Source organism: Abrus precatorius, unplaced genomic scaffold (assembly GCF_003935025.1).
Source record: "Abrus precatorius isolate BTA unplaced genomic scaffold, Abrus_2018 Scaffold3, whole genome shotgun sequence".
Taxonomy (NCBI): Eukaryota; Viridiplantae; Streptophyta; class Magnoliopsida; order Fabales; family Fabaceae; genus Abrus; species Abrus precatorius.
Window position 1 is genome coordinate 2,829,187 of NW_020874373.1, and position 26,604 is coordinate 2,855,790.

The window sequence follows — 26,604 nt, forward strand, 5'->3', positions numbered from 1 at the left end:
TTGGCTTCCAAATAGAGTAGTTTGTTGCTGTTAGCTTCACCATGGTACCTACGTTCTCTTCCATTTAATTTACACTCGGTGATACAGAGCCCAACTTAAGCTCTGATACCACTTGTTGAGCTCAAATGCGGAATAACTTGGACGTGTAAATTAAAATTCTGACGTAAACTGGCGAGCAATAATTCAGACCTAATAAATAGATCTAGCAGCGCAGCGGTGTAACTTGTAAAGTGTGCACTGAAATACTTCCCAGGAAAGAGAGGTGGATCACAACGAATCACTTAAATACCAGGTCTTTCCTTAGCCAGAATCTTTCCAGTTACAACACTAATACAAATACACACTTCTCCAGCAATCCAACAATCAGCCACGGAAGGATAACAAAAATAATTCTTTTCTGATGTGGAAGATCAGACTAAACTGCAACCACAGAGCATACTAAGAATTATTTTTAACTGAATAAAATAAGCAGATAAAGAACACCACTATTTAACGTGGAAAAACCTCCAATGTGGAGGAAAAACCACGGGACAAACTCCGAAAAATATTCCACTATATCTCAGGATATTTACAATATCCTTTCAACACTCTATCACACAAGAGGTGTAAAATATAGTGTACACAGTGAGACCCACTCCTATTCAAATATTACAAATTTTGTAATACCAAGAAGAAATAGAGATGATACCCACCCCAGTGTATTTTTCTCACACTCTTAGAATTTACTCAACACTCTATTTTTTTTTCTCTCACAAACACTCACAATGCTTGATGAAATCTTGTGTGTGTTGCTGCTTGTGCTTCCTTCAATTTCATTTCACGGCTATTTATAGCCAAATAAAGTTACTATTCATTTAATAAAATATTATTAATTGTTTATGAAGTCAAAAAAGGGGCACCGAAATTGAAAATGTGCTAGACCTCACAAATGGCTCTTCTTGCGTTTTATAAATAGAAATTGTATGATATAGTTTTTAAGTTGTTACTTCTGTTTGTTTGGAAACATTTGGAATGGAATTAAGAATTTAAGACCTCTTGGGATCGATACATTAACATTAGCGTCGTAATCACCACCCATCGCATCATTCTTCGTATATATTATCACTGACAGATAGTTCGGCCTCGTCTCATTTTAGGCGAGTGGTGGTCCTGTTGAGAATTTTTTGAACCAAATTACTCATTACCACTGTTGATTAGTCCAAGTGAAAATTTGACACTCTTTAAGTTTGATGGCAAAGCAGTAATATTCTACCAGATAATGTGTCTACTTATTTTTAAGTTGAGTAAAATTAATTTTAAAAATTTGTAAGTAATTGAAATGTACAAGAGATTCATTTAAGAGATGAATTTTGTATTGAAAGGTTTCTACGGTAAAAGAAATTGATTTTAAAAGTAAAATATGCTCCAATTCAGATAGAGTTTAAGAAAAAAATTTATAGAAGAAAAAAATGAGTATAAAAATTAAATAATTTTTTTTAGTTAAAAAATTTTATTTTCTTGAATTTTAAAGAAGTTAAAATCAAATAAATTTTTGTAAAATAAAAAATTATAAATTATTTTTAATTTTTGAAAAATATTTATTTATTTTATACTATTTTTTTATAAAAAAAATTATAAGTTTATTCAAACTGGGTTTGTATAGGTCTCTATCAACTTGTAATAAAAAGATCAAAGAGCTTGGTTCAGTGTTTTAACAAATATATAGTTTTACTTTTTAAAACATTTACATGCTTATTATAGATTTTTTAAACAAATTTTTAACATTAATTCTTAAGACTGATTTTAAAAGTTTATAAGTAAATTTCGAAGACATTTATTATATTTTAAAATCAATAAATATTTTTCTCAATAAAAAATTATTTGTAATTATTTAAAATCAGCTCTTAAATCTTAGTAACATTTTCTTAAATTGAAATTGAAAGCACAATTATATGATAAATTAGTGGAGATAGGGCAAGTAGTTGCACAAAAGGGCTTAGTGCAGGGTGATGCTGTCAACACGCGTGCTTTGGAATGATGAAACTTCTCGTAGGCTATTGTGTGTTAGTGGAGGTAGGAAATATTATTTATAAGTTGAAATTTCTATGGAATGAACATTACATACAGAGAAAAGGCAATGGCTTTCTTGCAAGTTACTATAACATCATTAGTAGCCATTTATCCTCCATTAATTCATCTTTTGCTCATGATCACAGATAATAACCCTCCCTAGTTGGAGTAGAGATTGATTAATTAAGGATGTAGCATGAGTTAGAAACTTTCCCATGTAAAATCTTATTGTATAAGACGATTGGCTTGTAACTTTTATTAAAATATTAAAAGAAAAACCTTCTTATAATTGTTAATAATTTATAGTTTGTTATACATTTTAAATTTGTTTAAGAATATAATAAACGTGTTAAAAAAATCGTTAACAAGTACTCTAACATTATTAATTTAAAATATTGTCTATTAAATACTTTTAATTAATTATAAAACAGACTCTACACTTATAAATGTGAAAAAGTTTAACAAAATGAGATTCCTCTTGAACAGGGTGCTCTTCCCAACTGGACGATGATAATTATCTGCAATTTGAGGAAGCTGCTTCGTCCAATTGACGTTTTAACTAACAAAAATCTGCTGCATTGTACTTTAAAGTGTTGAACATTCATTATTAGACCATTGAAATTCACAAAAATCTTGAACGCTTTGCAAATGCAGTGTAAAGTGAAAGATGCTTTGATTGAAAGCAAACTGAGATATTTATGTTCTTGATGGAAATATCATCAAAATCAATTCTGGGAATGGTTTTACTTGGCAAACTGCCACTGGTCCTAGCTAGATAAACCCACTCACCCCTGTTGATTTTAAATGCTAGCATATGCTGCACCACTTCAAGCATTGAGATCAATGTTGCTTAGGATAATATGAATGATGAATCTATCTTTTTTAAGAAAAGATGTTTCAGGTGGCACACAAAATAATATCTGGTAGATATTTTGTAACTTGCTCAAACTTAAATTGTCTTTTACGATATACTTTGGTTATTTAAAAAAATAGCTTCATATATAATAATATTATATATTACTTATTTTATTACATTATTTTCTAGAAATATTTTGAAAAAGCCAATTGAAAGATCTCCTTAAAAATTATTTAAAGAAACATTTTGGTTTTAATTTTGATTAAGATTAGGATAAAAGATGGTGTAATTAGTTACGTCGAGCTGATGTATGAACCTTTTTTATTCTTTATCTTTTTAATCTTTTTAGTGCCCCACTTTAACTCTATTTAGAATGATTGTTGATTTATTGCAGTAGCTGCTAGAAAACGATCATTAAAATAATGGTAACGAAATTTTTCTTAAAAAAATGATAAATCTGATTATGGTACATTTGTGCGCCTTGATGGTAGCAAGCAGTAAGAAAGTGAGCATTTAGCAAGCAAAATATTAATTTTTAATGAAAAATAAATTATGCAACTTGTGAGGATTATTTGGTGCATGCTTATATACCCAATAATTTTATTTTTTTAACAACTTTTTCTTATTAATATTTTCCTTATTAAATATTCAATATTTTTATGTTTTTTAAACATATTTGCTGAACACTCAAGAAGGACACTGTATGGTGTTTCGATTTTTGTTAGGATAAATGTGATCCGTGGAAAGAGAAAAATGTAAATAAATATGATTCCGTATTAAAAATAAGCATTCATAAATAAAAAATATGGTAAAAGTATTTTAAATAGTAAACAAATAATGAACTTTAAAAATTACTTTTTTGTCAACTTTGGACAAGTTTTTCTTAAACTTGTAAATTAAAATTTTTTTAGTGCTTGCAACACTAAATATTAAAAATTGTTTTAAATAAGTATCTTTGATCTACAGAAATAGTACACATAATTAAATTCATTTAATAAATTTTCCCTTGCTAGAGATTGATTTATTATTTTGATTTTTGAAGCATACTCTAAGGAAGGCTAATTCTCCTGCAGATTTACTGGGAGTCCATTCTCCCCAAAAAACTTCAACTCAACATGTTGCTTGAATTAATGAAATAATAATAATAATAATAAATAAAAAAAAAAACAGTTTTGTTAACTATAGCCGAAAGGCAATAGCCTAAGAAGTTAAAATAAAAATTCCTTTATTAACAACTATGATATTAAATCTATTAACAACATTCAAATGTCAAACAAATAGAAACTTTCTTTTAAAATAACAGATAAAACAATTAAACACAAGTCCAAGTTCATTGTTAGTTTGTTATGCAATCTACGAGCTGCTTTGTCAGTATAATTGTTTGTGGTTCAATTTTAATCTAAGCAAAGTTTGTCTTCGTGAGAAATAGTTTCTTGTCTGTGTGACAAACTTTTTACCTTTTTTAACCATTATTAGTACACAATTTCATATTTTATTAACAAGAAAAGCAACATGTTATTTACTGATAAAATTGCTCTAATTAAGTCTGGGACTTGAAAAAGAATAACCAAGTCAAAATATAATAAAATAATGTGAATGAACAATTCAACAAGGATGTTTGTTTTGAATCATAATTCAAGGAGGCTTTTTGTGTAGGGGAATGCAAAGTTGGGTTTTTGCGCTTGGGCAGAGCTGCAATGCATGACCAATTTCTCCATTGTGTGGCTCATTGCTTTTGTTGTGTAGTAACAATCACCATGAAGGAAAATAAAATAAAATGATGTTGTTGTTCACGTTGGACTTGAAGGACTCAAAAGGAAATGCTTGTCTTTCAATCCTATTCCTTTCTCACCCTCAAAGTCATAAAAGCTTCACCATTTTGCTACATGTAGAAGACCAAACATTCCCTCTTTATTTTGGTCTATAACTCCATTGTTTGAAGATGAAAGAGGGACACCATCTTCTGCTGATGTGACACACAAGATGGTGACACTTGCATCCCAATGGTTTGACGGCACCGCTCAATTGCACTCTTTCTTCCATCGTCTAATTTTTCTCTCATTTGTACAATTTATAATTCATCCATTTTGTTAACTTCATATTTTTTTAATTAGGCTTTAAGTATATAATCATGGTAAAATTTTATTTAAAATTTATTTGAACATATAAAAACGTTTGAGAAACTCGTGATGAATAAATAATCTTTTAAAATTTACACATGGTGAGGGAGAACACGTGTTTGTAAAAGATATTTTAAAGTTATTAATATTTATATATTAGGATAATAAAAAAAAAGAGGAAGTTTTAAAATATTATAAAATTTTAACCAATTAATTTCCATGTTAAATAAAAAGAATTTAACTTTCACTATAAGTATTTTTCTATTATATTTTTAAGCATTTCTTGTTATTACTTTTTTATTTTTTATAATTTTAAAAAATTGTATTTAGACACAAGACTTAACTTTTTTAAAATTTCAAGATAAATTAAATTTTATATATTATTCATTTTATTTTTAATTTTAAATCTTTTAATAAATTTATATAATTTTTTATTTTATTTATTTATTTTATAAATAGACATGATTGGTGTTGTTATTCATATGAGTTTAATTAAAAATATGTTAAAGGTAAGGCTAAGATAATGATACTTCAATTATAAAATATAAAATAAATATAACAATTAAGTTTAAATTTTAATTAATGTAGTTGTGTTAAATATTTAGAAAAAAACTATATTGTTATACCTAACTCAAACAAAGATGTTCTGCTAGAGGATATATGTGAATAAAATATAATTATTTTAAGTTTTTATACAAAATAATTCAATTAAAAAATATAAGTAAACTTGTGTAATGTATGGACATATTTATAAATTACTTAATATATTTAATTTATTTTAAAAATTTATCATGAAAAATAAATTTATGAAACCAAAAAATAATATAAAATATAATTTTTTTAAATTAATATATTATATATTGTTAAATTTAAATTTATTTATTTCTAAAGAAATAAAAAAGTATGTTATAATTTATATTTTAATTTGTTTAATATTTAAAATATAAATTTTTAAATTTAATTTTTAACAAAGTAATTGAATGAAAAATATAAACAAATCCGTGCTGGTTATAAAGTAAAATTCATGTATCAATTTGAAAGTAAGAGCATAATCCAGTAAATAATTGGGTTAAGATACATGTGAATATGAGATTGGCAGCATACTAGAAATGTGTTGCTGCTGTGTTAAATTTTTGCGAAGTTGATTTGATTGTTGTAATTTGAATTTCTAATCAGGTTTTGGGTTGAACTTAACCTTAATAGAAATGTATCCTCTTAACGCTGTTGGGTCAATTTGGGTTACGGAGCGCGTCTAAATTTTGAAAAACACTTGTAATATTGATGAATTTTGGGCCTGAACGATATTTACCCAAGAAAAGGCCCAAATATTTTGTTCCAGCGAGTGGTAAGCGTACATGGGCTTTTACCAAAACCCCCTCCTCGATGCAAGAAGATTCGAATTTTCCGACCGTTGGGGCCCGTTCCAGACAGAGTAACGGTTAGGACAAGGGAAAAACTTCCAGAGCCGTTGCCTTCACCTTTTCGTTTTCTCCAAAACCTTAAAACCAACAAACGTAGTTTGAGACACACAGAGAGAGAGAGAGAACCTCACTCGCCCACCATCACCTATGGGCTGCGTCTCCTCAAAACATATCAAGAAAGACCTCAAGCAAGAAGTCACTGTCAACAATGGCGGCGGTTACAAAGACCACGTGGTTTCTCTCACTTCCAGCACCTACGGGGCACTCAGGTTGGACAACGACAACGTTGATGAATCAAAAACATCTCCTCCTCGGCTTCGCGAAGAGCCTGAAGTCATCAATGCTTGGGAACTCATGGAGGGTCTTGAAGAGGGAGTACCCATTTCAAATCACCACAAGAAAAGCCCCAAGTCCACTCCTTTCCTTCGTGGGTTCATTGCTTCTGACACCAAGAGCCCCTTGAAGTTCCTCAACCAATTCGGGTCACCCAAGACCCTTAAGAAGCTCACCGGCAAGGAAAACAGAGTTCAAGTCAATGGTGTCAGACGCTTGGATTATAATCATAGTCCCAAGGGAATTCTCAAACCCACCAATTTTTCTCCCAATTCATGTAAGAATTCGGGTTTTCCCATAAAAGGGTCTCCGATTAGTGCCAGAAGGAACAGTTTTGGGAGTGATATTGGATATTCCTCGCAGAGGAAGAGTTCTAGTCCCTTGTTTGATCCAGAGCTTCTTGCATCCTATGAAAAGGAACTCTCTGCGGAAGAAGAACAGATCAAGAGAATGGTTTGGGCTACCCCAAAAACCCGAAGAGTTAGAAAATCTCTGGATTCACAATCCCTTATTAACATGTTTGAGAATAAGTGCCCCCCTGGAGGGGAAAATTCTGTTGTTATTTACACCACCACGCTACGAGGAATCAGAAAGACTTTCGAGGATTGCAATAAAGTTCGATCCATTGTTGAATCCTATTGCGTGCACGTGCTCGAGCGTGACGTATCTATGGATTCGGGGTTTAAGGAGGAGTTGAGGAAGCTAATGGGAACAAAGCAAGTTAAAGTTCCGGTGTTGTTTGTGAAGGGAAGGTTGGTCGGAGGTGTTGATGAAGTTGTGAAGTTGGAAGAAGAGGGGAAATTGGGTGTGCTCTTTGAGGGGATCCCTAAGGCATTAGGTGAGTGTGAAGGGTGTGGTGGTGTGAGGTTTGTGATGTGCATGGAATGTAATGGAAGTTGTAAGGTTTTGGATGAGGACCACAAGAACACTGTGAGGTGTGGTCAGTGTAATGAGAATGGGTTAATTCAGTGCCCCGTTTGTCGTTAAGGTTATTAAAAATGGACTTGTGTGGTGTGTTGGTTTGGATTTTGGGACGGTTTCTGTTCTCAGATTGTAGGAAGAGACAGAACAAGCATTAAGTTTGGTCCATTGTCAATTTGTCATGTTCCTAGCTAGGGGTAGGGGTTCTAAAGCGTGTTTTAGTTCCCTGTTTGTTGTTGATTCATTTGCTGTCTTGTATTTTGGAACACTTGTGGTTCCTTCACCAATCTAATTCAAATTTACACGTATCATTAGCTGCTTACGATGTTCAATTTATTCTTACTTCTTTCTACAATCCAAATAAATCTTTCACTCAATATCGAAAACAGTTTGAAAAGTTGAACGACATTTCAAATGGATTGTGCATATTTCACCATTTTGCCATAGATCCAGGGGATGGACAGGACTTGAAACCTGTTTTTTTATTTTTACAAAGGGATGGTATAATGGTATCAAAGATAAATATGTAGAAACTCTCTGAACCAATTTTGGGTCAACCATGACATTCTCCCATTACTGTAAGGGCCACGTGTTGGATCTTGTGTGCTCGTAGGCAATAGCCCCATGGAAAGTGGGATAGGGGAGGTCCAACATCCAACATTAAGGCCTACTTCAACACATCAAGCACCTCAGCCTGCAAAAATGGAGTGTAAAGCAAAAAAAGAAACATTCAATCACACACAGACCAAATTATTTTAACTATAATATTATATTCTTTCACAATTTCGTCTTGATAATAAATTTTAATATTTATATATATTTTTTGTTTATATGAGTGAAATAAACTGAATTAGATTAGGTTTTATAAGACTGTGACTTGTTTTCTTTCTCATATTTAAGCCTCTGCTTGACGTATGTATTTAATATTAAATTTCGTACTCGTAAGACCGTACGAATTTATAAACTATTTATTTTTATATTATAAATTATTTATAATGTATCAATAATATTATTAAATATATTTTATTATTTATGCTATTTATATATTTAATAAAAATATTATTTAATACTTTAAAAATATTTATTAAGTTTTTATTATTCTATTTAATAAAACAATTCATTCTCTATTGATAATTTTGAATAAAAAATTATCTTATAATATACTGACTAATATATTTATATGAAATGTTATGTGTTTTTAAAATATAAATATATTGTTAGTGGAAGATAAAAAAATTTAAATCAAAATAAAGAAAAAACAAATGCCTTTCATTAAGTCATTCGACAATTTGGGCTTATTTTTTAATAACAGTATTTAGAAAAAGAAAATTGATGTAGTATTAATAAAAATATATATATTAAATTAGATAAAATTTATCCTTATATTTTTTTATTAGGTTTATAAGGGTAGTTTTCTTTATATAAATAAAAAGTATTAAGTAGGTATTAAATTAATTTATATTTTTATTTGATTTATTTAAAATATTAATAAATATATAAATTAAAATATTTTTTTTAAATTATGGTATTTTTATATTTTTTGAAAGAAAATAAAAATTAATTATAGAAATAAAAAAATGAAAGGTTGAGGATACAAAATTTTAAGAAATATACAGATATAGTGAGAAAAAAACGTTAATGAAAATACTAATGAATTTAAAAAAATGTCATGTAACAATTTAGTGGAAGAAATTTAAAAAAATACTAATGAAAATACTATATTGTATAGATAAGACTAAAAGACCTAATTTAATCGTTTAAAACTTAACACAAATATTTGACTTGACGATTTTGAGTATTTGACCTATTTAAACTTCGTATTCGTGGGCTAAAGAAAAAAAATCACATTCATAATAATTAATTATTTCATATATTTTTGAAAGAATATTAATTTATAAATAATTATTACATTCTGTTTAATATTTTAAATTATAGATACAGTGTAATAAACTATTTTATACATTAAATGATTTTTATTTTTAATAAATTTGTTATATTTTATATTTTAAAAATATAAAAAATACTTAATATATTTTGTTTAATTAATATTATTATTAAGAAAGTAGAAAATTACTTTCAATATCCTCTTTCGTTGAATTTCCTTATAGTTGAAGATATTTAAATTGATTTTTTATATTTAAACTGATTTCTCCAAATAATTTTTTTCTCTTCATTTTGGTTTATTGACAATCGACTTCACATATTCGAAGGCTGAGGAAGCTTTCATCTCAAAAGTAGACATAAGCCCACATAGCCATCCATCCATAATGGCCCTTTCTTTCCATATCCTTCTTAGCTATATGAATTTTGACAAATGACTGTAAAATTTCATTTAGTGAAGTTTACTTTAAAGGTTAACTCAGTTTTTAAAATTGGTATTATTGATCAATTTTATTCTTGATATTACTGAAAAGAAAATTCAATTTAAAATTTTTGACAACCTTCAATCAATTAACTCTGAATTGACAATAACAATCAATTTAATTCTTTGAATAAATAAGTTAAACAAAAATACTTGTACTACATTTTTCTGACTAGTTTTCATAACACAATTTTTACTGTTTGACGAATTTTAGTAATCACACTTAAGAAAGATGGACAATATTTGTTACTAGCATTGACCATATGCCTTGTCCATTGGATCGCAGGCATGTGACATTTTCTTTCTATTTTGCGGTAAAATATGTTGCTAGCATTGTTGGTGGCTTAATTCGAAGACTCCAATTCCGACAGTGGAAAAAGACGAAGACTTCAACCTCTTCTACCATGCTCGAGAGCTTAAACACACCACCTTGTGAAAACATGACAGTGAACTCCATCTAGTCCACCACACAGGAATCTAATATTGACCTGTTATTTAAAAAAAAAAAAAAAATTGATAAATAACAATGTTGTTTTGTAGTGTGTACACCCAATGAATGGGAGCAAATTCAGATGTACTAATAGTTTTGGCGCAATCAGAGGCAGTGAAGTCAAGTAGCTCCATTAATCGTTGCAACAACTACCTGATTAATTGGCGTAGACTTAAGAATGTGTCGTAGGAGTTAAAAGTCATACTCTGATTGAACTGCTTCTACAGGAATGTTAGGACAGAATCTAAGATTGGATTCAATGCCTTTTACTTTCAGCTTTGTAACAGTTCATTTACTTTTGCGTTTTTAGATTTCATTCATCATGTTAATTCAATAGCCTCAACAACGGCGTATGTAAAGGAAAATGAGACTGATTGTGCCTGTTCGATGCATATAGCGCACCGAAGAAAAAAGAGAGAGAAATGAAAGATGTAATGATACAAAACGAATTTAAAAAGAAATTTAAGTTGGCTTTTAAAATAATATAAAATGAGGAGGTATGAAGATGTCTACCATTGTACTGTGTGAACGCAACGTGTTTCATTCTGTCTCACCAGTCAAAACCTTCATCGTCTAACCCAATCGATTGGCAAACTTTTGCCGGCGTTAGTTGAAACCATGGTGTGGAAAATATAAGGTCGCAAAATATCTTGATACTGAGATGCATCTACAGTTCATTTCCCGGTTTCCTTCTTAGATCTCTTTCATATATATATATTTGACTAGTCTAATCCTCGACCAAATTTATCATAAGATATTAAAATCTTTTGATAAACTTTGCAGGACACGTCTATTTATTTCTAATATAATAAATGAAAGATCCAAATTCACTAAAGCTTGCAAAAAGAAATACCTTAAAATTGAATGTAAAAATAAGAAATATGTCTGTTCATCCAAGAAAAAAGATAAAATAAAAAAGTTCTTAAAGAAGAAAAAGAAAAAGATGAAGTTCTTCAAGAAAAAGAATAAAAGAGGAAAAAGTAAAGGCACAAGATGTTTCATATGTGGAAAAAGACATTTTACAAAGAAATGTTCTAACAAAGATGTCAAAGCCCAAAATCTGGTAAATTCATTAGACTCTGTTGAAGGGGATATTAAATCAGAATATTCAGAACAAGAAGAAGCAGATCAGGATACAGTCTTTGCCATTCAAGAATTGTCTGATGATTCTTCAAAAACTTACTGAAAAAGTAAATAGTGTTACTCAAACTCTGTCTCAACCTTGTGTGGAGGTTCAAGTTCTTTCCAACAAATATGCTACTCCCATAAAAGTCATAGCTTATATGGACACTGGAGCCTAGAGAACTATGACGAATCCAGAAGTTCTTCCAAAAGAATGTTGGGCCAAATATTCAACTAGTTTTGTAGCAGCAGATGGAAAGTTCTTTAATACAAACTTAATTTCCAAAATGTTTATTGGAATCAAGTTTTTTCCAGATTGCATAATCTGGATAAAGGTTATAGGAACTCGTCTTTCCAACAAAGACATTCTTCTCGGAATAGATGCCTACTGTTTAGTTGAAAAACTTCAGATTCTTCCCAATGGAATAAAATTCAAAAGAAGTTTTAAGCCTTACACTGATGTCCTGAAGCTTTACTCTCTTGAAGAAAGTCTAGAAGAATATTCTGAGATTAAAGGAAAGCTAAAAACTTTATGTGCAGATGGTCATGAGAATTTTTCTCATCCTAATCCGATCTGGAATAATCCAGAATTTATTATAAAGCTTCCTTTCAAACTCAATAAAGATATCAATCCTACTAAAGTTACTCATCCTGGAATGAGTCCAAATGATCTTTAGATGGCTAGACAAGAATGTAATAAACTTCTTCATAAAGGATTGATTGAACCAACCAAATCAGAATGGGTATGCCAAGCATTCTATGTTGAAAAAATATCTAAAAAGCTTAGAGGAAAGAAGAGGTTAATAATTGATTACAAGCCTCTTAATCATTTTCTCAAAGATGGAAAATTTCCTATTCCAAAAACTTCTTCTCTTCATACCTTCATTAAAGATGCCATAATCTTTTCCAAGTTTGATTTAAAATCCAGATTTTGGCAACTTGGTGTTGATCCTGCTGAGAGATACAAAACTACTTTCTGCATACCTAATGCTCAGTATCAATGGAAAGTTCTTCCATTCGGCCTAAAGGTTGCACCTTCTCTATTCCAGAAAGCTATGACTAGAATATTTGAACCTATCCTTGATAGTATACTCATCTATATAGATGATGCATTACTCTTCTCAAAAGACACAGAATCTTATAAAGATATTTTAAACAAGTTCTTTAATCTTGTTAACACTTATGGGATTATGCTGTCAGAAAAAAAGATTCAGTTGGCTCAAACCCAGATAGATTTTTTGGTAATGCATTTTTCTCAGGAAAATTATCAACCTCAACCTCACATTGCAGTAGAACTTTTGAATTTTGCTGATAAAAATTTCACAATCAAACAAATTCAACAGTTGCTTGGAGTTTTGAATTATATTAGAGATTTCATTCCTAATGCAGCCAAGTATACAAGCCCCTTGTCAAAACTTCTAAGAAAGAATCCTCTACCATGGAGCAATGAACAGACTGAAGCTATTCGTCATCTTAAAAAGATAGCTCAGAATCCTCCACCACTAAAGATCCATGATGATGGTAAAAGAATTTTGCAAACAGATGCTAGTGATCACTATTGGAGAGCTGTCTTACCTAAAGCAATCAATGAGAAAAAGACATATTGTGGTCATGCTAGTGGACAATTCAAAAATTCTGAGAAATATTATCATACTACTTACAAAGAAGCTCTTGCAGTAAAAAATGGTATTCAGAAATTTGACTTCTATCTTAGAGGAAATAATTTTGAAGTTCAAATGGATAACTCTACTTTTCCTGCACTTCTTGAATTCAAAAATAAAATGCCACCTGATCCTCAAGTTCTTAGATTAAAAAATTAGTTTTCCAAGTATGATTTTACTGTTAAGCATATTAAGGGAGAAAAGAACATTATCCCTGATCTATTGTCCAGACCCAAAAAGCCCATTTCTATTGTTACCTCTGTAAACACCTATCCATTGATTTTCCACTCAATATTGTGGAAGCCAATACTAGTCACAATTCTCTTCATATGTTTCCTCCTGATATGAAAAATGATAATCTTATTACCACAGAATATATCAAAGATTTTGCTTGGAATCATATATTTCACTATCTGGCTCTTTCCCTCCATAACCATGGTGTCAAACCTAAACCTTCCTAGTTTCATCCTGATGCACCATACCTAAACATTTTTGCTTTATTAATGAATTTTTCCATGATAGAAGAAAAATGTATGGTATCTATGGTGCGTGTCTCTTTTATTCCATTATCCCATAGTTTTTCCCACATTCAAAATGTTTGAATTTCTAAATGATCCTCAAAATAATTAATCTCTACTGTGGAAATTCCTAACTTGGTTTCAACCTATCCATAATTGGAAAAAAGATGTTCAATCCGAAATGGAAAGGCTTAGCATATGGAAAGAAATCAATCTGCCTCCAACTGAGTTCCCAAAGCATGTAACGGTGGTGATTATTCATAGACCTTATTTTGAGCATCCAGTTTCAAAATTGCTCTATACTCAAAATTAAGTTAAAATCTAGAATAATTATGAAAATAAACTTGAAATATCTGAACCAGAAAGACTACCTTTTAATCAGGCAGATCTGAATATTCATCTCCATGTCGAAAATGGAACCCAAGATGAAATGATCAAAGTTAAATCCACATGTTCTAAATTGAAAGCTATATATATCATTTGCCCTCTTGATACTGATAATCCAACTATGTGGGATAAGATTCAACAAGTGAGTCCACCAATAATCTGTTCCAGTATTACTTTTAGAAATTGGGAAACAGAGAGTCATGTCATAATTCGTGATGAAGTTGAATCATCACATGCTGATACAATAATGGACTCACAAGATCCATATGAATCTGTCATGGACCAAGAAGGATGGGGTATTGATGATGATCCTAACTTGTCACCTAGTCATAAGCCTATCTTCAAGGACTGAAGAATCTTTGATAAAGCAACTTTATGTAATAAAGTATCTTTATGTATTTTGTATGTTGTATGACTCAGATATACTTGAAGTTCTTGCTTTGTTTGTTAGCACAAAGTTACCTTGTAAAAAGTTTGAAATCTTATCCAAACTCATTGATTGTAATATGCTTTCCATCCTCTATATAAGGAGGAACTCTTGCCTTTTAGGAGCAGATCGAACTGAAATAAAACTTGTGTTTTATATATCATGAGTTCTTTCTAGACTTCTCTCTCTGAAAGTTTATAATGACTATCCTCTAGTCCCTGACTAGAAATTAGTATGCTCTGCACTTGCCATTTTAATGGATCCTATGCATTAAAAAAAATTTTAGGTGAAAGATCCTGTTGCTACGGTCCTCTTTATCATGATTCAAAAAGAATAATTAGCATGAGTATAAGAAAAATGCATATGAATTTGTTCAAAGTATTAGAAAGTGCTATAAATCTCTATATGGGTTATGATATAAGGGGCTCCCGGCCAGCAATGGTATCAGAGCCTTCAAATTATTTGATGCTCATATCCTCAAGGTTTATCGGCTGGACACCTGACAGACACCTACCAGAGAGGCTGTATTCACAGTCGCCCCTGTCTATAACAATGCCACGAACTCCTGTATTTATTCAGAGTCTAAAGTCTCTGTTGAAGGAGAGGATAAGTATGATAGTCATTATAAATAAAATGAGTAAGAGTCTTCACAATATCATGAATACAACTACAAACACTAGTCAACCCTCTTCCACTGAAATTTCTCCTATTCTCTTAAATTCACCAATCTCATTACCAAAAGATTGTATCAGAACTGCTTCTGATAAAATTGAGAACTTGATAGAGTACACTTATGTTCATGAAGATGCACAAATTTAGGAATCTATAGCCCCTTTACTGAGTCCCTACAATGTCTTTAGAAGGAAAAAGTCCTAGACCAACAAGTTAAATCTGCTGATCCTTAGGAAACAATCTATAAAAGAGTATGTCCAATCCACTAGAATGGATCAGTGTGATATACCTGCCACTAAAGAAGAGAGATATATCAATCTTAAGATCCTCAAAACCTTTATAGATCACTGGAAAACTGAGGGATATACTGCTCTACACTTTGGACTAATCAGATTAGTCTTATCTCTGCATGGTAGGAAAAACCTCCCAGTCACTGCTAGGATTTCCCTTCTTAATACTATCTACATTCACTATGAGCATGCTGTCATAGCTACTCTGCTAACCACTCTTCATACTGGTAGTGTGGTCCTCACTATCTTCCCAAAATACAACGTCTCCTTAAAAGACAAAACTCTTCCAACCAGGCTGAAGGTTCAAATTCAGCTCACTAGGGCCGAGCAGATTGAAGAAGTAATATCTACAACACTTCATCATCAGATGATTTATAGATTATAAAATCATGCCCATGATCTTCCTCTTCCAGGAATGGTAAATGACAATCTTTTTGTGATAGCCAACAGAAGCGAGGATGAGGTTCCATTTATCATTCAAGTTCCTAGGCAGATTCCTAGAGAAGAACTTCTCAAGTTGATCCCTCTTGAATGGACAACTAATTATGAAAAGATCAGAAAAAATAACAAATCAATCTAGTCTTTTGAAGTCACTTTCAGAAGATCTGTTGATGGTGGTATCCGTACCATATTCAAAATATCAGAAGATGAACCTACCCCTTCCTCCAATTGTTTCCAATCACTCATGGTTATTCCTGTTGGAAAAGAAGATAGAATCCCAATATACAGTTTTAGATCTGATGGATCTTCCATCTTTTCAGATAAATTCGATGGTCACTTCATGTGGGATGTTGATCCCTTTATGTGTGATCCTGACTGTGACTGCTGGATGCATACTGGTGATACATCTGATGAAGAATCAGATGATGATAAGGACAACTCAAAAAGAAAGAAAAAGAAGCCTTATAAGCTGCCTCCTAAACCTAGAAAAAGAGACCCTGGATTTACTCCATAGGTAGGAATAAGAAATGAAAGAAAACCTTTGCCCATATATGATGAAGATCTTAAGAAAAGAATGCTTTTTGTCGAAACCACCTTGTGATTCAGACTTAATCACATGGCCTCCTCCTCTAGGATTATGTAATTCTTTCAACACATCTCCAGAAAAGGTTCCAGATCATATCCCTTGTATGATGTTCACAAAATATGATGAAGAATTTTCTTCATTAGAAAGGAAAGTTGATCTTGTCACTAAGGTCAATACCAGACCTTTAGTGATACCTACTGAAGTTCAACCTGATGGGGTTCTTAAAGCTCCATTTTAGGCTGAAGAAGTTCTCAATTGGCAGACTGAGAATTCTTTAGCTCAAAATAAACTTTTGAAAAAAATGGATGGAAAAATAGATCAGATTGCCAAATCTGTCCACAAAAATGAAAAAAGACTCCAATATCTTTTTGAGAAACTCATAAAATATTACAAAGAATCACAAAAACATATTGATAGATTGGAGTTAGATATCTCAAAACTGACGAAAGAAAAAGCAGTGTTTATAAGAGAATATCATAAAAAAGATAGAGAAATCAGGAGACTCAAAGAGCAAATGAAAGAAATGGATGAATTGATTGCTGCAAGACAAAAAAATAGGAAAACTAAAGTCAATCTCTTTCTTGTTCCACCTCCTGTACAATCAAGTTATTATTTTCCTTTTAGTTCATCTCCTTTTTATCAAGGAACTTTTACAGCACCATCTTATTCCTTACCCTCTGCTTATAGACCTAAACCTAGGTCTTCCACACGAGACTTCAAGGGAAAAGGAAATATGAGTATTTCTTCCTCAGAAAATATCAAAACAAAAAGTTTAGATTCTTCTAATGATGAGAAATCTCCACCAAAGAAGTCATCAAAAGAAAATTAAAAAAAAAAAAACGCTTTCTATAGGTACAATTATTGAAGATGACCAAGTTGATGATTCAAGCTTATCTGGAGGAAATAGTTCTCATGGATCTTCAACTACTAAAGAAGAGTTTCATGAAGAATTTTATGAATCTTCAACAACTGGAGAATCTCAAAGTGAATCAGAACTGTCAGAAATAAAATCTTCAGTAGAAAACTTTACTAACATTACTGAGATGCTGATGGTAAACACAACACAATCCAGTAATCAAATAGGATCTTTTTATGATTCACCTGAAGAAGAGGAAGAAGCCAACAGACAAGAAAGAAAAGGATCTAAGATCAATGAATGTCCTTATTTTATCCTTGATGATGTTTCTCCACAACACTGGAAAAAAAGATTGCTTGACTTTGAAGCTTGGTTAGACACTCAATTCATGAAAATATATGCAGATTCATATAAAGTCATTGAAGAATTTTATTATAGAATGACTGACACCCTTAAAGAATAGTACCATAACTTTGGCAGTGTAAAATAAGACCAGTTTCATCAAATGAAAAATATTTGTCTAAGTTCTTGGAGTCATACATCAAGAATTTGTGGTTAACATGAATCTTTATGATAAAAAAACTAAACAAAAGTATTTTGAGATAAAATACTATTTATTAAAAAAAATAATTTAAAAAGACATCATAAAATAATTTATTTTTATCTTTTTCATGGTTACAACGATGTACCTTTTTTGTTAATCCCGTGGCCATACAGTTTTCTTGGAAGGTATTAAAAATACAAGAAAACAAAAAGGTTGATTTAAGGAGTGATGGCAAAAACTAGCTACAGCTAGCATTCATGATTCAACGGCAACTTTGGATGGGAACCCTTTTGTCTTGTGTCATGGATTTTGACATTTAAGTCATTTAAGAGATGGAAATGAGGCTTGTACTTTCTTCTTGGTGCTGCCTCATGGGCAATGTATGGTCATTCTCCTCTGACGTGATGGCAACGATGTCAAAATATAAACGATTTTTTTTATAAAGTAGGTCTAACGATGCATATTAAAAAAATTAATAATTAATAATTTTGTAATATTATTAATGTATTGATTTTTATATTATTTTTAATAAAACTTACTATAAATAAATTTTTATTCTATCCTCTCAGACATGTTTAAATTATCAAAATATAAAATAGCAAGCCACCCTATCCCGCTGTCTTGAAGTCCAATTGCACATTATAACTTGTAATACGGTCATTCAACCATTAAGATAATCAACGCCACGACTTGAAGGTATGGTGAAATTTGGGTTTCAACCTCTTGGTACAACTCTTAATTTCCAGTCGCATGAAATATTAAATCAGTAGACGTATGATGCAATCTTTGACGCCTTTCATTTCAAACCGATACCATTGAATGAATACTTGTAAGTGTTTTGGAAAAATCTCATGTCCCCTTGCAATCTCTCATGAAATATTTTTTTAAGAGTTACCGTGTCGCCTAAATTTATTGAAAAGGCATATACTTATCTTGAAAAATAAATGTTATTATTATAAAAATTAATCGGGTGCCGTAATAGGTGAAGAAATAGTTTTTAAATTTATTTTCCTAAGTGTAAACTCGCTGTCGCAAAATCCTCACGCCAAACAGATGTCATGAGATGTATTTTAGTATAATACGATCGACCTGAATGAGGATAGCTTAGACAAATAGTCACGTTCATTACAATAAAGTTCTGTATATCAATATATTATTGAACACAATTTAAAAATATTGTAACATGAATTATTTTATTAACGTATGTATGCATAAAATGTGTGAGTGGAGTTTAAACATAGATATCCTCAATGTATGGTCATTTGATTGATCACAGTTGTGTATTGGCTTCAGCCCAGCTCTAATAACCGTTAAACAGATAGAATTCAGGAACAGTAAAGCCATATGGATCCATGCTTAATTTAAAAGGAGAGGAACCGGCAACGCGTGCAGCGAGGGCAATTCACACAATTATTGAAACTAATAAGAGAAAATTTACACCTGCTCACTTGAAAAACAAAACAAAACACTCATGACTCGTGTATATTTACAAAACCTTGTCGCTATAATAGAAAAGAGTGAGGAAAACACCAACCAGCAAATTCATTCATTCACGACACAAATAAAACAAGAATAAAAAGGATTTACGTTCCTGCAGTAGTAAGTTTGTTCAACGCGCCACGTCACCACTGGAACCACTCTTCAAACGCTTGGGTCCCACACAAGAGACTCGCGAGTCTCGAGATTTTTTATATTGCTTGCTTACATCCAAGGACGAAGGGCCCCACTTCGCGGTTGCCCTCGCCGAACGGATACCTCCTCCAATCCTATTGCGCCACGTGGCTTTCTGAATCACCTACTGCCCACGATTCAGACCTTCTCCCAGACGCGAACCGCATCATGCCACCCAAACCGGGCGGTTCACTCTCCGACATGCTGTTTCGCGAGATCGATTCCTCGAACGACACGTCGTTCACGCTCGACGTGCTATCCCGCGTTTTGGAGTAAACGCTCTTCGATGCAACGGATTCCGCTGCTCGATGACCGGTTTTTCGGTCCGGTTTTTCCCTTCGACCGGAGCGGAAAATAGCACGAAAACTCTCGAAGAAACCGTGTTTTCTTCCGGTTCTTTCCGATTTCTCTTTGGCGGTGACGGTGTCCATGTCGGAGGGGGACTTTCTCGAACTTCTCAACCTGCGGTTTCGATCGCGCTTGGATCTGACCCTTCCCATGCAAGACACCTTCGGCGAAGACGGTTCAAAGAGAGAGGACTCCGATTTTCCGACAGAAACGTTCCGTTTGGGGAACAACCGAATGTTCCCGGGCTTGTGGCTGCGGCGGTTTTTGGCGTCGACGAAGGAGGTTTTCTGAGGCTTAGGTAAGCCAATGATGGCTGCTTTGGATTTGAGATTCAAAGAGAAGCGTTGGGAGTTGGAGTTGGAGTTTGAGGAAGGGTTCAAGTTGGTTGAATTGGAGTTTGAGTTTCCCTTGGTGGATTCTTTGCGCTCGTAAACGGCGTTGCGGTCCCACCAGTCGTACTCTTCGTCCCTCGAGAGCCAGAAAGACTCCGGCGGCGAATCCGGGTGGGGCTCCGGCTGATCCGTTGTGTGATCCTCGGCGAGTGTCTCACACGCGATTTTCCGATCGTTGGATCCGCCGGCACACGCTGAAACCAGTGTTTCCAAATCCACCTGTAGCATCGTAGTTTGTGAACCCCAGAGTGGAAAGCTTACGCAAACAAAGCCAGAAAAATAACACGCTTAAATAGACTTGAGAGGGTAGAGGGAGAGTGAGAAGGGGTGAGGAATTTGTTAGAGGATCGTGTTTTTGAGTTTGGGGTGTCGTTAGATGTGTGAGGATGAGAGAGAGAATATATAATTTGGAGGGAGAAGTTTCAACTTGTTTACTCATGCTATAGCGGTGGTTTTGTTTTGTTTTGAAGTTGACGAATGCCAACTATTCATGTTCAATGACAATAATAACATTTTAAATTATATTATAGCATATTGTCCGAATATAAATGTTTTTTTAGTAACTCAAATGAGACATGTTACGGGCTTTTTTTTACATCATATACTGAAATATAAAATTTTAATAAAAATTACGATTTCAAAAATTAGTTAATTTGCTGAACACACTTATGACGATTTGTTGAAAAATTTTAAATTTATTAATATCAAATTTTCTAATTAACTTATTTTATTTTAAAATTACTAATAACGATTTTTAGTTCAATATAATTTTTTAAATCTCATATTTTGATGTATAATACTTCAAATCTCATACATGTGTCTTCTGATTTTTTAGATATATTTTTAAAATACGTATATAAAAATAATAAATACTATACTAATTCAACTGACGAATTTGTTTTGTGAACGGATGGATTCGCCTTTTCGTGGAGTAAAGTTATCTCAGCGCTTTTCTTTTATAATAATTAACGAATTACTTGTGAATTGTAAAAATATTATCAACTTAAAATACATTATTTAAATAAAAAATAAAAGTATAATTTATTATATTAAAAAAATTTAACTTAAAACATTAAATACTTAATATTAATAATATTTAAAGTCATTATATCATAAAAATAATTAATAAAAATATTTTCATTTTAAGAATAAGAATTTATCATTTATATATACAGGTGAATTAATTTAAATATTGATTATGTGTGTTTAAAGTGAAAAACATTTCTAGAGAGTGAGAAAATGAGGAGGAAAAGTATCCAATTTTTTTCTTTCTTGGTCAAAAGTATACGAAAGCAACGGCGAAGCGAAACGCATAGTCTAATAGTCCGTGGTTTGCAATTTGCCTATTTTAAAACACTGGTATTTTGTTAGTTACAAGTTCTAAGCTTCTATTCTCTTTTGCTTCTGGTTTTTTTTAGTTGTAGTGTTTGATGGCTCGCCTAACGGCTTGGCTCTTCATTAGTTGCTATTTGGCTCGGCGTCGTCTAACATAATGTTCCGTTTTTAATGATGCTAATTAAGGCTCTAGAAAGAGGTTACCCATGGTTGATCTAAAATGTACATAATAATGAAATTTGTTATATGATGATTGAAGCTTACAACTGTTCTTTGCATTTCTTTTATTAGAATATAGCTATTCCATGATGAATCTTGTATATCTTTCGCTCAAAAATTTATTATTTGAATTTATTGAGCGCCATTGTATCTTGACAAGATGGCAAATTCACGTGGATATGTATACACCTGAGAGAACATGTTAGATTAAGGATTTATTTTATGTAACAGAATATTGTTGTCCTTCTCTCCCCTGAGGATTATTTTTACGTAAGATACGAATTTCACATTTCTCTTCACACAATGGATAAGATTTATGTGATTGAAAAGTCCTCTGTTAATTGTTATTCACCAATCACAAGACTAATTTTGTCATTTAATTATTGGTTTTATTCATCTCAATCTTAAAGAATAAATTTAAACATTTTAAAATATTAATTATATTTTATAATTTCAATGTAATAAATATTTTATATTTTATAATTTAAACACCTAGCTTAAAATTTATATAAATCTAAAGTCTAAACCCGCCTGTGAATTATGGTTATGAAAATAGCTCTAGCCTTAAGTTGTCGATCGCGTAAAGGAGGAACAAACTTACACTATTCTGTTAGTTCCAGCAAATTTGTATTGAATTATTACAAGGAGAAACAGCTACTTAACAAACGTGATGATGCCATACGAACACAAGCAACCCAGTAATACGAAAAAAAACTTGGCAAACGCATGCATGTAATATCGATCTGCATGTATTTTCATACTCCAGGTATGAAATATTAAAATTAATTATTTGTATGCATACTTAATCCCGGTGTATTCTTCTTCGGTTTTGGGCAAAAACCTACAATCATTTTGTTTGTTTATTCGTGGGTGGTATTGCACTGTATAGGTGTTATATTATCGTTGGTATTGTTGCTGCTCTGTCTTAAGCTTGTTTGTTTATATACATTTAGTGGCCCAATTTCTCTGACTTTTTTTTAGTTGTTCAAAACAATGGAACGAAGATAATTTTGGGCCGGCATTCATACTCTCTTTTTTCCCATCCTGTGCAATGATTCTCGGTCCAAAGAGCGTGAGAAAGGATGACCCTTCCGTGAGTGACTTTTTTGCCTAGTTAAGACTAAAGGAGAAACAAATTTTTCAAATAGAGTTGTTTTATAACAAATACTCTCTCTAGGACTCACGTGAAAGCAGTGTAAAAAGATACATAACCGATACAATTTTTTTTTAGAAAAAAATTAATAGTGTTGTCAAACTTGTTGCTGACACTATAAAAAATTGACGGACAAATTTTTAAATTATTGATTTACGGTTGCAAACCGAACACGTGGAGACTGTCCAGTGTGTTAGATGACTCAGATCTGACTTTAGTGTCGCTTTTGGCGACAAAAGTGTCGGTAAGCTCAGGACTGACACTTATATGGTTGGTCCACGTGGCACTACTGTAGGAAGTCCCGCTCGCCCCTCCCTCTCTCTCCTTTTGTACTTTATCTCTGCGGTCCTTCATCTTCTTCATTCAGAAAGTGAAGAGCTTAACAAAATCTGACAAAAATGAAAACGCAGAGGGTAAATGTTTTGCTATTTTTAAACTTTGTAAGGTAAAAATAAATGACTTTTTTGTATATTAGATATTAATATTAATATATTATTTTAAAAAACTAATTTTGTTTACCTGTTTTTGTTGGAGAATCTATTTTAAGAAGATTGCAAAATTGAAAGGGGCTTTCAGGTGGTCCACCATTTCCATTCCCACGTGAAAAGGTTAGTGAAAATGAGGATTATAATTTATTTTGTTATTTTTTGCATGTAAAAAATAAGAAAATAAGAAAATACAAAAGTAGGAAAAAGACAAAAATAGAAAAATATTTAAATTAAAATTTATAATATTTTTATTTTTTTATGTAGAAATTGTATTTAAAAGTAAAAATAATGATGATATTACTTAGTTATACAAATATTATTATTTTAAAATAACAATATTTGGGATGGTACAACATATTCCTCATGTTCCTTATCAGTTAGACCAGTTACATGACATTTCTCTTAAAGGAAGACCGATGACAATTGAGAGTCGAAGTTCAGGGGTGTACTACAACATTGGGACAGGAGATTAGATTGGGTTATGAGTAATGAACCGAAAATTGGTCTACTGACTTCGAACTCTGAATACATACGGTGGTACATTACTCATATCAAACGGTGGATGAGCAGTGATGCTAGCATTACTTGTACGTATTATTCTTATATTTTAAACTATTTAGTTTGTTTAATATAATCTAATATGAATGTAATGGTTATGCAAGGAAATGCTCATGAGATGGCATATTACTTGTGTAGTGATGGTAGGGGCACATTTTCATTTGAGGAGATAAAGGAGTTGTGTGAGACGATGTTAGCCTTGCAAAATGAGAAGGAACGCATCTTAGAGCCTTCATCTTCAGGTGATCCTTCTATCCAGAGTGGAAATCTAGATGAGCCTGAGATTGACATCGGTATAGGTGCACAACGTTGGCAAACGTCAGTTCAGGTATTATGACCTTATGCTTCATTGGCGAATTGTACCTATGCACAACAAATTTAATGAATAATACACAATGTTATTTTTTTAAAATTGCAGGCCACAGATTTTACGTTACCCCATTTGCCCGAACAAGGAGATGGTGTTTATTATGTCCCTCCACCTTTTCCATTTCAGCAATCGCAAAGGACATTGTCATCTTATGTTCACTCATCACAACAAACAAATGTTCCTCCTGCATCTCCATTATCCACCGGTGAATTTTATGTTCCTGATGTTACCCTTTTCATGACACCTCCTCCATATGAGCCGATGTTTTTTACACCGAATGCACCCAGTGTAGGCACTCATCAAAGTGGAGAGGGTGAGCAAACAACATCAATACTGCAAGGGCATGAGCGTGGAATTGATTTTAATGCTGAATTCATTGGAGCCTTAGATGCAGCAGGACCTGATGTGAGATGTAACCCTCACTGTGGAGCTCGAGATCATCGTTGACAGTGCATTCTCACACCTCATGAGGAGGGACTTCATGACTAGTCCTTGGATTCTAATAGAGAATATGTTATCACATTGTATTATATAACTGTCGACATTTACTTTTTCTTTATTGGTTGTTATTACTTTAAACGATGTTAGTGAAAGGTTTATTTGGTTTACATGCACGATTCATTTATATTTTGCCACATTCCTGTCCCTCCTCACATTGTCTGAAACTTAAATATGTGACATAACATTAATTTAAACTAATAAGACAACATACTCAAAATAAATATGCCAACATGAATACAATCATAAAATACTACTCGTGATGAATATTAGCATTACTTTGTTGAGGACAATAACGTTGATTATGACCTAGCTGTCGACATAACCTACATCGTTGTCGCGGTTGTGACTCAACACAATCCATTTCATTTCTAATTCTACTGGCCTTTGGTCGTCCTTTACCTCGTGCTTTATCTTGATCTGGCAACAACTTCCACTCATCATTTTGTAAAATGTTATTCTCATTTTCAAGCGGCCACCACTGATACGAGTATGCGTTCACAACATACTGTAAAGTATATACAGGGTCAACATACTGCCAAAAGTCTATACTTAGAGTAGAACAAGCAGCTATGACATGTGAACATGGGTATCGGTATGCCTGAAATTTGCCACATTCACAAAATCGTCTAGATAAAATCACAGTCCACTTATTACCACCCCTTTGTGTCATTGGATTAAAAGTCTCTTCAACCTCAAACATTGTTCTTTGTATGTTGTAACGACGAACCTGATGTGAAAATGCTCCTTCTTTATTTTTTTTATAGCTTAAATTAATTTACGGCAATACCTTTTATCATTGTTCATGTCATTGATTTCACTTTCACCACGCTCACAAAATACTCGACCAATCTATTATAGGTTACTTTGACAAGGGCAATAATTGGGAGATTTCTTGCCCCTTTTAAAACTTTATTCAATGACTCTGACAAATTAGTCGTCATGTGACCATAACGTCGCCCTTCATCATCATAAGTCAAACTCCACTTTTCCTTTGATATGTTGTCAATCCAAGTTTGAACTTCAAGAGAATGCGAATGAAATGTATTAAGCTTCGCTTCAAATCTTTACTTGCAAGATGTATATGCTACATAAATATGAAGTGAAAAATAAGTATATCTTCATAATTAATGTAAAATTTAAATATTATAAAAAACTTACCTAACTTCATAAGTATACTCTTCAAGGTGGGATTTTTGAATCTTTTATTAAAATTGCTTGCAATGTGACGAATGCAATAAACATGGTAAGCATTGGGAGGTTGTCAATCAATGTGTGGGTTAGACACAACACCTTCAATACTTTGATGGCGATCATATATTAAACAAATTACAGTTTTATCAGTAACATTTAGACGGATCATAACTAAGAACCATTCTCATGCTGATAATGTTTCTCCTTCAACAATGGCAAATGCTATAGGAAGTACACTATTATTGCCATATTGAGTTGTAGCAATTAGTAATGTTTGCTTATACTTACCATACAAAAAGGTACCGTCTACCTGTATTATCAG

The 26,604-nt window shown here is 32.2% G+C and overlaps 3 protein-coding genes across 3 annotated transcripts; 1 reads left to right on the forward strand and 2 right to left on the reverse strand.

The window, feature by feature from the left end:
* Window positions 1-6,593: 6,593 nt before the first annotated feature.
* LOC113863771 (uncharacterized protein At3g28850) lies at window positions 6,594-7,766 on the forward strand. The gene has a single exon (XM_027497470.1). The coding sequence runs from the start codon at window positions 6,594-6,596 to the stop codon at window positions 7,764-7,766; it is 1,173 nt and encodes a 390-aa protein (XP_027353271.1).
* Window positions 7,767-19,309: 11,543 nt separating this feature from the next.
* Window positions 19,310-20,900, reverse strand: LOC113863171. Its single transcript, XM_027496637.1, has one exon. It carries the CDS (start codon window positions 20,693-20,695, stop codon window positions 19,823-19,825), a length of 873 nt encoding a protein of 290 aa, XP_027352438.1. The 5' UTR covers window positions 20,696-20,900; the 3' UTR covers window positions 19,310-19,822.
* A 4,441-nt stretch (window positions 20,901-25,341) lies between these two features.
* On the reverse strand, window positions 25,342-25,791 carry LOC113860909. The gene has a single exon (XM_027493465.1). The coding sequence runs from the start codon at window positions 25,789-25,791 to the stop codon at window positions 25,342-25,344; it is 450 nt and encodes a 149-aa protein (XP_027349266.1).
* Between the last annotated feature and the right edge of the window lie 813 nt (window positions 25,792-26,604).